The 15,290-nt window shown below is 44.4% G+C and overlaps 1 protein-coding gene across 4 annotated transcripts in view; it reads right to left on the reverse strand.

Annotated features, from left to right (window-relative positions):
- HIBCH (3-hydroxyisobutyryl-CoA hydrolase) overlaps positions 1-14,684 on the reverse strand; it is a 51,299-nt gene extending 36,615 nt beyond the window's left edge. Inside the window, exons 1-6 of one of the 4 annotated variants that reach the window (XM_033168709.1) lie at positions 14,635-14,684; positions 11,348-11,390; positions 10,228-10,368; positions 8,459-8,543; positions 7,232-7,312; positions 3,397-3,449 (exon numbers count right to left, since the gene is read on the reverse strand). In XM_033168709.1, coding sequence (XP_033024600.1) covers positions 3,397-3,449; positions 7,232-7,312; positions 8,459-8,543; positions 10,228-10,368; positions 11,348-11,390; positions 14,635-14,669 — 438 coding nt within the window. In that variant the 5' untranslated portion in view covers positions 14,670-14,684. Of the gene's footprint in view, positions 1-3,396; positions 3,450-7,231; positions 7,313-8,458; positions 8,544-10,227; positions 10,369-11,347; positions 11,391-13,153; positions 13,224-14,634 lie in introns of those variants that run through there. The other 3 variants (XM_033168701.1, XM_033168715.1, XM_033168722.1) reach the window with 3 other exon arrangements.
- Between the last annotated feature and the right edge of the window lie 606 nt (positions 14,685-15,290).

Here is a 15,290-nt window from a genome sequence, read left to right on the forward strand (position 1 = left end):
TGAGACTCAATGTCAGGGTCGCAAGTTCTGAGCCCTGTGTTGGGCAAAAGATTCCGAGGGGGTTGGACTAGATGACCCTCATGATCCCTTCCAACTCTGCAATTCTTTAAGGATAGAGGGTTGCACTATCTGGTGAGCACAAGCATCCCAAATGCCAGATGGGATGATCCAACCTCATGTCCCCACATGCTGCTCTCCTGACCCCCCAACCAAACCCATTTTGGGGGTGCAAGGAGAAAGCCCTGCTGTACGACTAGGAGCCTTTGTGCACAGCTTGGGATTCATTACGTGGATCCCTCCCAGAAACGCTCCAATTTTAATTCAGAAGTTGAGGCTGCTATTTTTGTGGAGCCAGGAAAAACAGAGACATTCACATGCTGGAAGTAATGAGGCCCTACAGGAGAAGGGCATTTTGGGTCTATGGTCACATTCATATCATGCATTTAAAGCATGTGACCTCCTCCCCCCCCAAAAAAAAACCCCAAGAATCCTGGGAACTGTAGTTTGCGCCTTACAGGGCTAGACTTCCCAGCACCCTTAATTTCCCAGAATTCTCTGGGGGAAGTAACGAGCTTCAAAAATATGGTGCAGATATGACCAAAGGATGCTATCTACCAGTAGTTAAACAGTTCCACTACTGCTAGGATGTTTAGCAATCCCTGTGTTACCTTAAATATAGTCCAGGGGTTTCCCTAACCCTGAGCATAGAACATCCTTGCACCTGTTTAGCTGAATACCACCTACGTTAGGTTCACACCATGCCAACCCCCCGATGAACCATTTTTTAGATGTGGGTGTAAAAAGTGTATTCCACAAACTCCAGAAACATCTTTTGTGAAGGCATTTTGAAATGCAGCAAGATGGGTACACATGTCAAGCAGCCTCTGAAATGACTTCGTACTTTTTACAAATGAATGATATGCTCCTTTTATTATTCTCAAGCAGAGCCAAATCCAATTACTGGTTCGTAGGACAATCCACGCTTTCCACCAACAGAAGAAACCACATGTAGAAGCCACAAACTTGTTATACTTTTGCTCAAAAATCAATGCTCTGAAATGTTCCTTAAATGACCCTCTTTAATATAGCTTTTACTGCATAGCATGAAAAGTACTAAGCTTTTATGTTGCTTTTGAGATCGATTTAGAAATGGGGGGGGGGAGGGATAATAGAGTAACGTTTAATATAACCCTCTGCAAAATTAGGAATACACACGTTCTAGAAAGGATTTTTAAAGCATCAAACACTTCACACATGTTTGCTCTGGATCCCAGAAGGATGCAGTTAACCACTTATTATATTCAGCAGTGATAACAGAACATTCTCACTGTTGAAAAGCAGACACTGGAATATTTGAAGAAGAAATATTCTCAGAAATCCCCAAACTGTACAAACTATACAAAAAGATAAAGATACCCAAACTACATTCACTTCCCTGCACAGCTTATACTTTGCTTACAAAATGCAGGCATAAACCAAAAGTCACTAATGACTTTATGGCACACCAGCTTTTAAAAAACACCCTAAACACCAACTTCATAAATATTTACAGGAGGTCACATTAGGCCACCAGATATTCAAACCTCCATTAATTCCATGTACGTGAATTCTGATGAAACCATGGCCTCTAAGCTAATGCAATGTTCTTAAAAGCACCCTGATGCCTGACTTAAGTGGAAGTAGTCTGTTTTCCATCCTTTCGTACCTCACATTATTTTATCTTGACAGATGTTTGCCTTTTTCTGCCTCACTTCCATTCTGGCATATGTCATCCAAAGACAGATGGTTTAAACAAGGAAACATCTGCAGGACTGATTCAATAACTGAGGAAAAGGACGATTAAATCATCTAATATTCCATGATGCACTTTAGATATGCGAGATCCTTAAGCATTAGCAGTTAAAAATGTGACATGTTTGTTTTTAAATTCAGATATACTGGGCTGTATTCAGTGGTGCACTTTGGCAAATGGAAGAATTCCTTTTATTTGCATAACAGCGTCTTTGATCCAGCAGACATCTTCACTAACTGAAGGGGAGAGGACGACATTTTGCCAGTTTCCATCCTTCCCTCTGCACTACTGTTCTGTCCCCACAATCCCCTGAAGATGGGGAGGGCAGATGGGAACTACAGGGAGCAAGAGCAAATCATCAGAAACAATCTCCCCAATTCTTCCAATAGCAGAGGTATCCACAGAATCAAAAGCAACAATGGATAAAAAAGTACAATTGGATCAAACCCAGTAGCTAGTGCATTTGCAACAAGTACTTTATAACTTTTTGGTGTTGTCTGGCATTCACAGATAACCAAAATATTTAATGTACAGAATTTTGTAATGGATACGCTATATGTGATATTTCAGGATCCTAATTATACATATCTTCACAATGAGAATCACATCACAAATATTCTTAAATATTTGTAAAGTGTAAACAAACACAATCTATATGTTTGATAAGCAGCTTTGGCTTTAACTCAGCAGTTACTGTCAACAACCACATTTCAAGGTCCGATCCAATTGTGAGTCAAGGAACACCAACACACAAAGAAAAACATCAACGCCACACAAACTATGAGGTGGATTCTGAAACAAATACAAAGAACAACTTCCACAAATGTGCTGAGTTATTCTGCATTGTTCAACGGTATACAAAACTTCCTATTTCTTGGGCACACAAACATCCTTGAAACCAATGGTGAGTTCACACATTACTTAACACTTGATGGCTAGAAGCTACATGTGAACCAACTCCACTTCAAGTCCTATCAGACGTAGCCAAATATCTTCATCTTCCCTTACCCTCAAGCCCACACACCCATCCCCAAGTCTGCATGGAGATCCTTCTCAGTCATGCACAGCGCCAAAAGGGGTGAACAAGCAAACCCCCCCCCCAAAAATTGCTGGACTCCTTCCATTAACATTTGCTGCTATTTTGCTTTGAGTTTTTACTCTGTGTGACACAACTCGCCCAGCAAGAATTATACTTTGCCCCTTCTGTGCCCCCTTTTTCTGGTGCTGCCACTGTCCTCAACGAAAAAGTGCTTTTCTTTCAGCTCATAGGATGTTGTAAATGTTCTAAGACTGAAAACTGCCCTCAGAAAATAAGGTGCTCAAGAACATTTCACAAATGCTAAAAATATAGAATCATAGAATTGCAGAGTTGGAAGGGACGCCAAAGGTCTCCAGTCCAACCCCCGGCAATGCAGGAATCTTTTGGCCAATGTGGGGCTCAAACCCACAACCCCCAAGATTAAGAGTCTTATGCTGAGCTATCCCTGGTCAATGTTATTGTCACACATCTCTCTTCGAAACCCCTGTAGTCACTTCACTGGCGACTTTAAAACAGAATGAAAACACAAGCCAAGCCAATTGACTTAGAAAATATTTCTACTTACACCTCCCATTGTAATTCCATCAATAAGCGCCACGTATGGCTTCTGGCAGGTGCCTGTCAGGAAGGAAACAACACATTTCGTGAGTAGATAGAGACTTTGTGCTGGCCACCAGGCAATGGCTTTTTCCACCTGCCTTGCCCCAGGTGGAGTCTTCATAAGAGAGATGTTTCCAGGTGAAGAACTGCGAAGGCAGAGAGACTCTGTGTTGGCCATCAGGCAATAGTCTTTCCACCTGCCTTGCCCCACCCTCCTAGGAGCCTTTCCCAGACCATGAATAGCAGCATAGCAGAAACAGCTGTGAAGAGGAGTTCAGGGATTGATTTATTTTTTAAAAAATTATGTTGCGTGTCCTTGTTCTCAATTTGATCTTTTCATGTGTTTTTGTATGTTTTGTGGTATTTTATGCATTGTGAGTTGCTGTTATTTTTATTGATTATAGTTTAGTAATTATTTATTGTAACAGTTAAGTATAAACTGTTTCATTATCATTTTCTGATATTTAATCTTACTGTTTACTATTATATTCTAATGGATTATTGAATATTGCTTCATTTGATGTAAGTTGCTTATTTTTAAGTTATGTTTTTATTGTGGCTTTTTTGGTATTGGATCAGATTGTTATTAGGTGTGTGATCTTTGCTGTCTATTTTGTTGTTTCTTCAGCTTGTAAACCTACAGGTGAAACTCGAAAAATTAGAATATCGTGGAAAGGTTCATTTCTTTCAGTAATTCAACTTAAAAGGTGAAACTAATATATATGATAGACTCATGACATGCAAAGCGAGGTATGTCAAACCTTTTTTTGTTATAATTGTGATGATTATGGCGTACAGCTGATGAGAACCCCAAATTAACAATTTCAACTTTGAGGTTTTCATCAGCTGCATGCCATAATCATCACAATTATAACAAATAAAGGCTTGACACATCTCGCTTTGCATGTCATGAGTCTATCTCATATATTAAACTCCAGTAGCTAATGAAAACAATTGCTTACATAAATGGACTTTCCCACGATATTCTAATTTTTTGAGTTTCATCTGTATATTGGTAATATAGGAAGGTGGTATACAAATTAAAAGTGAAATGAAAAGACATATATGTGTTTAAAACAGCACAAAGCACACTTCTGCAAGGAAAGACCTTGCGAAGCCTGATAATATAACTTGAATATTCAAATTGTTGACCAAATTATAATTATTCCACTCTGAATTCCGGGATTAGCCATGTTAGTCAGTTGCAGCAAAGAGCCAAGAGTTTTACGGCACCTTAAAGATCAGCAGACAAAAGCATATGCCGTAATAAATCTGTTAACCTTTAAAGTAGGTGCAGGGACCCCTTTTCAGTCTGAGCACTGCATTCCCTTCAAATCACCCTTTCCAGGTGCAACAAGTCATTGGTTGGGTATGGCTAGGCAAGTGGATGGAGCAACAAATGCTAATTTTACCTTAGTACACTATGATTATTTCTACACAAGCCCCTCTCTGTCATCCATCCAAGTAGCAAGAGGCATTATCAGAGTTGGGAGACACACTACACTTGGGCAAAAATATTCAGGGTGGGAAGCAGGACCAGTAAAGCAGGTGGCCTGGGGAGACTTCAGAGGGCCACAAAGAGAGATATGGAGGGCCACATTTGGCCTGAGTTTCCCCATCCATGCTTTAAAGTGCTGTGGTGCCTCCTCTCTTTCTGAATATAAGATTTGGATACAGTGGTACCCCGCAAGACGAATGCCTCGCACAACGAAAAACTCGCAAAACGAAAGGGTTTTGCGAGTTTTTAGTTGACTCGCGAGACGAATTCGTCTATGGCTCTTTTTCGCAAGACGAATTCGTCTGGCGAGGTACCACTGTAAGCACCGGAGCCTTGCCCCGCCGTGTTTTAAAGCTGCAGGGAGTGCTGCTGTTCGCTCCTTGCAGCTTTAAAGCGCGGCGCGGCGCGGATCCGGTGCGCGGGGGGGGCGTCGGATCGCGCACGGCCATCCAAAATGGCGGCGCGATCCCACTCCGCCCCCCCGCGCACCGGAGCCTCGCCGTGCCGTGTTTTAAAGCTGCAGGGAGCGAACAGAAGCATTGCTGTTCGCTCCCTGCAGCTTTAAAACGCCGCGCCGCGCCATTACAGGGAACTGTAAAGGCTTACCTTTTTCTCCGGTCGGGAGGGGTGTTGTGCATCGCATCCATCTTGGATCGACTGTGCATGTCTGGAGATCGCAGACATGCACAGTCGATCCAAGATGGATGCGATGCACAACACCCCTCCCGACCGGAGAAAAAGGTAAGCCTTTACAGTTCCCTGTAATGGCGCGGCGCCGCGTTTTAAAGCTTCAGGGAGCGAACAGCAATGCTTCTGTTCGCTCCCTGCAGCTTTAAAACGCGGCACGGCGAGGCTCCGGTGCGCGGGGGGGCGGAGTGGGATCACGCCGCCATTTTGGATGGCCGTGCGCGATCCGACGCCGCCCCCCCGCGCACCGGATCCGCGTCGCGCCGCGTTTTAAAGCTGCAAGGAGCGAACAGCAGCACTCCCTGCAGCTTTAAAACACGGCGGGGCAAGGCTCCGGGGGGCGGGGGGGCGGAGTGGGATCGCGCCGCCATTTTGGATGGCCGTGCGCGATCCGACGCCGCCTCTCCCCACCGGAGCCTCATCGCGCCACGTTTTAAAGCTGCAAGGAGCAAACAGCAGTGCTGCTGTTCGCTCCCTGTAGCTTTAAAACACGGCGCGGCGAGGCTCCGGTGACGGTCGGAAGGGGCCCCCGGACTTTTTTCCCCATAGGAACGCATTAATTAAATTTTAATGCGTTCCTATGGGAAACGGTGCCTCGCAAGACGAAATTTCCGCAAGACGAAAAGTCTTGCGGAACGAATTAATTTCGTCTTGCGGGGTACCACTGTATTTAAAACATTCTTATGCCGTCATTCCGTTAAAAAACACACACACAGGGCAGCTCACAACGGTGATAAAATAAGGAATGAACAAGAGATCAGTAAAACCGAAGCAAACAAAAACAAAAACCACCTAGCAATACCAGGGATGGGATGGGGGGGGGAATCAAGTGATTAAGAAGAGCTTAGTGGTGAGTCTGGGTAATAAAAAGTTATTTGCCTGGCACAAAGAATATCTGCAATTAGAAGCCAGGCAGGTCTACCTATACAAAGCATTCCACATGTAGAATATAGCAGCATAATAGATCAGAGGTGGGGAAGCTCAGGGCCAAGGGTCCAATGAGAGCCCAGGCTTCTTGCATCTCTCACCAGGCCACACCTCCTCACTCGCTGTGCTTCATTCCAGAGTGCTATTGTTCTCAAACAACACCACCTTTTGTTTCTCAGGATAAAAGCTAGTGGGGAGTGTGAGCATGTGCAGAAACTAGCCTACTGCACAAGAGTGTTGCTCCTCCTACTTTTGCTTCTAGCCTCACCAACCCCTGGCACATGGCCCTTGGAAGGTTGTTAAAAAAAAGAATGTGGCCCTCAGATTGAAAAAGGTTCCTTCCAGTGTATAAAAGAAACACTGTGGAGTATTGGTGTAAACAGTGGAAACTGGCAATACTATTCTTAAAACAATTTTTAAAACGAATGGTGACGTGTTACCAACCACACAGGTACTAGTGTGGAAATGCGGGGTAGGGAAGGGGTTTAAGAAGGGTTACATCTAGCTCAGTTGGTTAGCGTGTGTTGTTGATAATGCCAAGTTTGCAGGTTCGATCTCCATATGGGGCAGCTGCATATTCCTGCATGGCAGGGGGTTGGACAAGATAATCCTGAGGCTCCCTTCCAACTCTTATGATTCTACGCCTACTCAAATTAAGTCTGTACTTTTAAATTACTGGTATACGCACCAACAGCATTGTTCAAGGTGTACTCTTCTCTGAAGAAATATTGTGTTATCCCTTCTCCCGCTCTTCCTGCTTCAGCGATAGCTAGCAAACAAAACAAGTGTCAAATTTAGCTACCAAAACATTTAACTGTCTGGAATACCAAGAAATGTGACTGCAGCAAACTTTCATGACCACAATATATGCCATCCAAATTGGTGGACATCCAAATTCTGCAATTTAACTAGGTGCACTTTCTTTTGTCTGTCCTGAATCTCCCAAATTCAGCTTCATCAGATGGCACCAGATTCTAGAATTATGATGGGGGAATAATAATAAAAAAAAACTTTGTTCACTTTCTCCACACCACAGATAATCTTATAAACCTCTGTCATGTCTCCCTCTGCTCTCCTTTTTTTTGTTAACTAAAAATCCACAAATGCCCTTTCACTACAAAAAAAACTTTCCCTACAAGGGAGTCTCCACCCCGTGATCATTTTGGTTTCCCTTTCTGGAAACTATTTCAATGCTAAAATATCCTTTTTGAGGTGAGGCAACCAGAACCGTACAGAGTATTCCAAGTGCAGTTGCCCCCACAAGTCTGTATAAGAGCATTAAGAACATTATTATATGGGCAGTTTCATTTTCAGTCCCTTTTCTAATGATCGCCAATATGGAATTCGTCTTTTCCCAGCCGCTGTAAACTGAGACAACTTCACTGACCTATCAACTACAGCACCAGTTGTTCCTGGTCAGTCACTGCCAGTTCAGACTCCAAAAGCATATACGCGAAATTAGAATTCATTGCCACAATGTGCCTAACTTTACACTTGCCGACAACGAATTGCATTTTACTGCCCATTAACCCGGATTAGAAAGATCCTTTTGGAGCTTCTCCCAATTTATTTTAAGTGCCTTGAACATTTTGGTATCGTCAGCAAACTTGGCTAACTTAATGCTCATCCCAACTCTAGATAATTTATGAACCTGTTAAAAAGCACAGGTCCAGCACTGATCCTCGGGGGACTCCATCCCTCCAATGGGAGGACAATCCATTTATTATTATTCTCTTCTTCCCATTTCTGAACCAGTTCCTGGTCCATAACAGAACCTCCCCCTTATCTCATGACAGCTAAGCTTACCCAGGTGTCTTTGCTGAGGGACATCATAAAAAAGCTTTTGAAAGTTTTAAGTACTCAATGGCAACTGGTACTTTTGAACTCTCAACTTTTTGAATACTCAAAACCTTACCTTTGATATCGCCTCCTGCACAGAAAGCTTTGTCTCCAGCTCCCTTTATTATTATTAAAAAGGTGTCAGGGTCTTTCTCCCATTTCTACAAAAGATAAAACACGTTGGATGTGGGCTCTGATAACAGAAATGAACCAGGCTAAGGAAAAACAGCAGGGCTGGGGAAAGTTCAGCATTTCTATCTCACTGGCTGCTTCTACAATGGAAGTTGCTTCCACCCTCTTTATATCTGTATGGCAGCAATACATATTTAGGGGGGAAACACAAGGCATCATACAGTGAAACTCCATACTACCTCTCTCTTCTTAAACACAGAACAGCCACCTTTGACCCATTCCCTTGTTCAGAGCAAAGTCAGCACTAAAAGGGGTGTGGGGAGAACCCCCAAAGCTCTCTAGCTTACTCTTTGCCTCTTCCTCCTTTCAATGCAGACAGCAGCAATGCCACACCTTTGGGATGAATCTCAGTAACCTGTCGAAACCCTGAATCCACATACACTGCACTTCCCCCTACTGAGCCATGAATGAACCAGGCAATAGAACAGAAGTCCAGGAGAGCAATAAAAGGCCCGGGCTTCTTAGGATCCCAGTGAAGTTTGTTTATTTGATTTATAGCGTGCCCTTCCTCCAGAGGAAGTCCACAGAAGTCACAGCTCACCTCCCCCTGCCCCTCTCCCCTGCCTAACTTAAGGAAAGCTGCAAAGCCAAGCAAACCCCCAGCCAGCCTGAGCCCTTTCCTATAATGTTGACTCTGCAGATGGCAAGGGGAAATATCCATTCCCACCTTGAACAGGAATCCCCCTCGAGACATTTCTTTTTTCCAGAGGGAGCGGTCACACTCATTCTTCTCCCTCCCTTGAAGCAATATTCACTTGCTTTCAATACTGCCTTTCTTGGCCCTGCTTCCAGGCTTTCCCATCCCCTTCCTACTACAGTGGTAAATCAGGTTAAGAACTTAATTCGTTCTGGAAGTCCATTCTTAACCTGAAACTGTTCTTAACCTGAGGTACCACTTTAGCTAATGGGGTCTCCTGCTGCCGCCACACGATTTCTGTTCTCATCCTGATGCAAAGTTCTTAACCCGAGGTACTATTTCTGGGTTAGCGGAATCTGTAACCTGAAGCGTCTGTAACCTGAAGCATCTGTAACACGAGGTAACACTGTATTCACTTGGGAGTTGGCACCAGCGAGTTCAGCGGGACTTAACTTCTGCTGCGTCAATGTGCAGAGGATCTTACTGTAAGAAGAGTTCGTTTTCCACCTTGCCGTATACACATACAGCGAACCTGGAAGTAAACACTTCCCGGTTTGCTGCGTTCATAAGCTGAAAGTCCGTGAGAAGAGCGGAACGCAACACAAGGTATGACTGTACCGGTAACAGCATTTCCACTGTTCTCATTTTCAGGTCCTTCCCCACTCCCCAGTACATCCCCAATTAAATCAGCAGGATGGCCATAAAATTAATCTGATTGCTGGTTCATCCAGAGCCCTTGGCTTGGTTTGCACATGCATGCTCATTGCCGAATGAATGCGAGGTCAAGACATGGCTTTTGTTAGTGAATGAGTCATCACAGATCAAAAGCTGCATACAGAACTTTCACACGACCTCAAACCCAATGGTTTACAGCAGAGGCAGTTCACACATTCAGCGGCTGAGGTGTAGAAAAAAGTGATGGGCTATAGCCGCTGCTCGAGGTGTTGCCCTTGAATGGCCTCTAATCCACACACAGTGCCCACAGCAGTGATTTACGGTAAAAGAAAATCACCAACCTTCAGTTGTGGATATATCTGTCGAATCATGGATATATTTAATGCATTCAGAGCCTTGGGTCTGTTCATGGTTATAACACCAGCACACCCCTTTTTTTCCAAGAGAACCTCAGAGGAAGAAGCTGTCGTCTTGGACATACTCTGCATGTTTGAAACAAGAACAAAAAACCAAAAAAATAAAATAAAAAATCAAGGGAGTCAGCCACATTAGTCAAAAAATAACATTTTGAATGTGTTATAAACATGCAACACCAGATGGCCCCAGAGAGCAAAAAAAATTCTATGATTTTTACATAGCAGGTTTTTTCTTTTGTTACAATAATTTAATTTCTGACTTATTTATAGTAGGGTCTTTTTCCCGTGTGTAGATCCACCCAAGGTTTTTAACAAGCTGCTAATTTGCAAGTTGGTTCCAGCATGCAAATTCTCTAGAGAAGGGGAGGGAAAACTGGCTCTCCAGATGTTACTGCTAATCCCATTCTATATGGCCATTCTGGCTGGTGCTGATGGGAGTTGGAATCCAAAAGCATCTGCTTTTCATAAAGAAGGTCCCACGTTCAATTCCGGGCACCACCAGCTGGAACGGACTCTCTGTCTGAAACCCCGGAGAGCCACTGCCACATAATGCGGGGCTCGATTGACCAATAGTTTGGCTTGGTATAAGGCAGCTCCCTATGTTCCTATCTAACAAACTACTTTAGAGTCATGTATGAGCTTATGCACACCCACAAGTGCTTGTCTCCTGCCTTTCCCCCATGTGAGCAGTATACAGGAAGCCCACAACTTATGCACATTTGACTTGTGTGCATTCAGTTTTATGCGCTTGGCAAAATAATTTTTAAAAAATTAAAAAATGGGTGGACATTCAGGAAATGACTTTGGCAATCCCACCAGCCATTATACCCAATGCGATTTGGGCTTCAGGCGAGATCCCTGGAACGTAAGTTGAGGGCTTGCTGTATCATAAATTCCCTTTGAAACTTGTGGTTTTGCCTTCTGGAGAGGTTGTTGGAGGAGCACAATTCAAAAGCCCCCATGGGCTTGCTGAAAACAGTTTACATATTGAACATTACCAAACCCACATTAGCCTCCCCAACCTGAAGGAGACCTCCACACTTACCAAATGTTCTACAATGACCTGTAACCTGTTGAATGGCTTCAATCTGAAACAAGAAAATCAAATTCAGCCATATCTTCTGCTACAGCCTATGTAAAAAATGTCAAGCAAATCAAGCACATGCTTTTGTCAGCCACATCTACACTGTACATTTAAAGCAGAAACAGAAGGAAAAGAACACATTCTAGAGTAGTTTATGAATCAACCCAGGGAACTCTGGGAACTGTAGGTTTGTGCAGCGAGTACTCCTTATTTGTTAACATGGGTTTCCCCCTCACATCTATTTTATATTGTGTTCTAAGTGCCAGACAGAAGCTTTTCTCTTCAACCAGGTGTTGGCTGATTAACATTCTAGGGCTTTTTAAATGTGTTTGTGGGAGAAGGGCTATTGGTTTGTTTTTGTTTTATTATGTATGTTGTATTTTCATGTTGAGAACTTCCCTGTGATCTTCAGATGAAGGGTGGTATACCAAATGAACGAACAAATAAGCATCATTCATGTGCAAACCTTAGGACAAATGGACCAGCTTTCGGGGGGGGGGGGAATATACAATACATCTTCCCTACATTACGTTTCCTATGTTGTGCTTTAGGTAGACCTTAACATAAACACAAACATGTCCAAAAAATAAATTTGAAATGATTTTAAGCCAAGAAGGAAGCATTCCACATAGCCGGATAAGCCTTCTCACACACCAAACTTTTTTCTTCTCACAAGGCTCATTTAGCTACTTGGTCCCTCTTTAAAGCCCCAACTTTAAATTCAGCCAATGAGCTGACATCGCCCTTGACCTTGGATCACCTTAGCATGACCTTATTGTGCAGCAACTTGCTGGAACCCGCAAGGAGAGCAAGTACCTGTCGCCGCACACACACCTGTCGAAAAACAAAGGGCATGAACCACAAAGAGCTGCCTTCTTTTAAATTTTAGATTTTGTTGCTGAAACTTGGCAGCCCAAAGCACCTATTCCTGTCTTCCATAAGTTTCCTCAGCTTTCGTGACCTAGAAAACAGTTCCTGCTCTTAACACTGTCCATTCCCCTCTGGGGCATTCATGGTCAAAGGCACTGTTGGGATGCACTTCTTATGGCTAAAAGAGCAATTGCAAACCCATTGAACCTCACAAGGTCGGCGGTTCGAATCCCCATGATGGAGTGAGCTCCCATTGTTTTGTCCCAGCTCCTGCCAACCTAGCAATTCGAAGCATGCCATTGCAAGTATATAACTAGGTACTGCTGCGGCGGGAAGGTAAACGGCGTTTCTGTGCGCTCTGGCTTCCATCGTGGTGTCCCGTTGCACCAGAAGCAGTTTAGTCATGCTGGCCACATGACCAGGAAAGCTGTCTGTGGACAAACGCCGGCTCCCTCGGCCTGAAAGTGGAGATCAGCGCCACACCCCATAGTCACCTTGGACTAGACTTAACCGTCCAGGGGTCCTTTACCTTCATTACTGTTGTTGTTGTTGTTTTTATTTATTCAATCTGTATACTTCCCTTCATTTTAAGATCTCAGGGCGGTTCATGGAATAAAACCACAAAACTACTTAGTAAAAATAAAGTACAAGAACAAAACAAATAATACACACACATCCTTCCCTCAAACACATTTAACAGGACTGTTAGTAATCCAATGGCCTGGTTGAAGTAATAATAAATGTGTTCAGCGAAAGCTACACAGCGCAGGCCCCGCTACTCGGGAGTAAGCTCCCACTGCGTTCAAGGCTACTCCTGAGGAAAGGTAGGCGGGGCTGCGCTTCTCGACGCCGCTCTCGGCTCTCGCCCCACTCGCAGTGCCGCCGGCCTCGTCTAACCTGGGAAGCTTCCGCCTCAACACCGGAGCCAAAGTTGGCAGCCCCATCCCGCCACCGGCGCTCGCTCTCTCTCTCGCCCACTAACGTACGGCTTCGACAGGTATGAGGACAGGAGGAGAGGAGGCCGGCAAGGCGCGAGGTGATGACATCACGCAGCTGAGCGGCTGCGCGCGCGCGCAGCTGACTCTTAGCTCGTCAACCGTTTGGAAAACTTGTTAAGAGCACAGAGTTTGCGCGGCCTAGAGAGGCCGGGGAGCGGGTCAGGAAGCAAGAGATCAAGAGAAAGGAAAGAGCCGCATCTCATAGCCCAGATGCGGCGTTTCCGAGTTCACTTTGGCAACACAATCCTGACCGTGAGAGCTGCCCATAGGTATCAATGGGAAAAACCTTATGACGTAGCTGCGGCTGGACAGCGGCAATGGGTATAATTTTGCGCGAATTTTTATTTTTTTAAGCCTTTAAATATTTTTGCAAGGGAGTTTGGCCTTGACCGCAGGAACGGTTTACGACAGTCCTGTCGTGTAGCCCATTCTTGATACACTACATTTTTGGGGTCAGGCTGAGTCTGCAACCCTACACACACTCTCTCGCATTGAATCAAGTCCCGTTGAACCCAGATGCGCTTATTAAGATTGCACGGGAAGCTGCACACAAGAACAGCCCTTCAGTGTAGCCCAGTGCTGTTGCCTCCACGTTGCTGCGGACAGGCAGAGGCTCACGACGGCCCTGCAGTGGAGCCCACTGCTCATATTGCAGGTGGGATACAGAGGTTCGCTTGCGTTTCCAGCCAACCCCCCCCCCCCCCAAGAAACCCACCCCACTCTCATCGTTGTTGTTGTTGTTTAGTCGTTCAGTCGTGTCCAACTCTTCGTGACCCCATGGACCAGAGCACGCCAGGCACTCCTGTCTTCCACTGCCTCTCGCAGTTTGGCCAAACTCATGTTAGTAGCTTCGAGAACACTGTCCAACCATCTCATCCTCTGTCGTCCCCTTCTCCTTGTGCCCTCCATCTTTCCCAACATCAGGGTCTTTTCTAGGGATTCTTCTCTTCTCATGAGGTGGCCAAAGTACTGGAGCCTCAACTTCAGGATCTGTCCTTCTAGTGAGCACTCAGGGCTGATTTCTTTGAGAATGGATAGGTTTGATCTTCTTGCAGTCCATGGGGCTCTCAAGAGATTGCAGCAAAGGTTGATCTATTCCAGTGTTTTGGACTACAATTCCCATCATCCCTGACCGCTGAGCTTGCTAGCTAAGGATGACGTGAGTTGTAGTCCAAAAACAGCTAGAGAACCAAGGTTGGGAAACACTGATCTATCCCATTGCCCACTCTTTAGTTGCGATTCCTGCACTGCAGGTGGTTGGACTAGATGGCCCTTGGGGATCCCTTCCAACGCCATTATTCTTCCCCGCCCTAATACGGAGGAGTTCGGCTGCACGCAGAAGTGTTATCCCTGAAACCGGAAATTGGAAAAATGCCTTACTTGTTGGGAAAGCGAGTAGAAACATTTTTCTCCATCACCTGCTTTCCCTTTCTCTATGACGTGGGAGGCCTCCTTGTTTCTTGGCATTAGCGCCACCTGGAGGCCTCTCTGATTAACGACTGTCTCCCTTCTCCCCCCTGGTTCCCCCACCCAGGACTCTCTGCTTTCCTGCCCAATTATAGAGTTGGAAGGGATGCCAAAGGTCATCTAAATCCAACCTCCTCAACAAAGTGGTCTCCCATCCAATTTGAAACCATACCAAACCCTGCTTAGCTTTTGCAAATGTGCTAGCGGTTTTCGGGGGGGGGGGAGTATTATAAACGAATAATGTTATACAAATAAGTATACCAAGTTTTCTGGTGTCATTTGTATATCACAAAAATAGCATAATAAATGTGGAGTAATATCTACAACATATGGTTCATTCATTAAATTGTTGTCAATGTATAAGTTATTATTAATTTCATTTTTATTCTGCTTTACATTTTTAAGTAAAATCTCAAAGCGGCTTACAGAATATTAAAACAGCAATAAAACAGTCTGAAGAAAGTCAAATGTAGAGTATACAATTAACAGAAAACTAAAATATTTTCTTAAAATATTTCAAAATAAAACATTACAAAGGAGGTGAACCACAAAAGGAGGTTATTGGTTGA

This window comes from Lacerta agilis, chromosome 1 (genome assembly GCF_009819535.1).
Source record: "Lacerta agilis isolate rLacAgi1 chromosome 1, rLacAgi1.pri, whole genome shotgun sequence".
Taxonomy (NCBI): Eukaryota; Metazoa; Chordata; class Lepidosauria; order Squamata; family Lacertidae; genus Lacerta; species Lacerta agilis.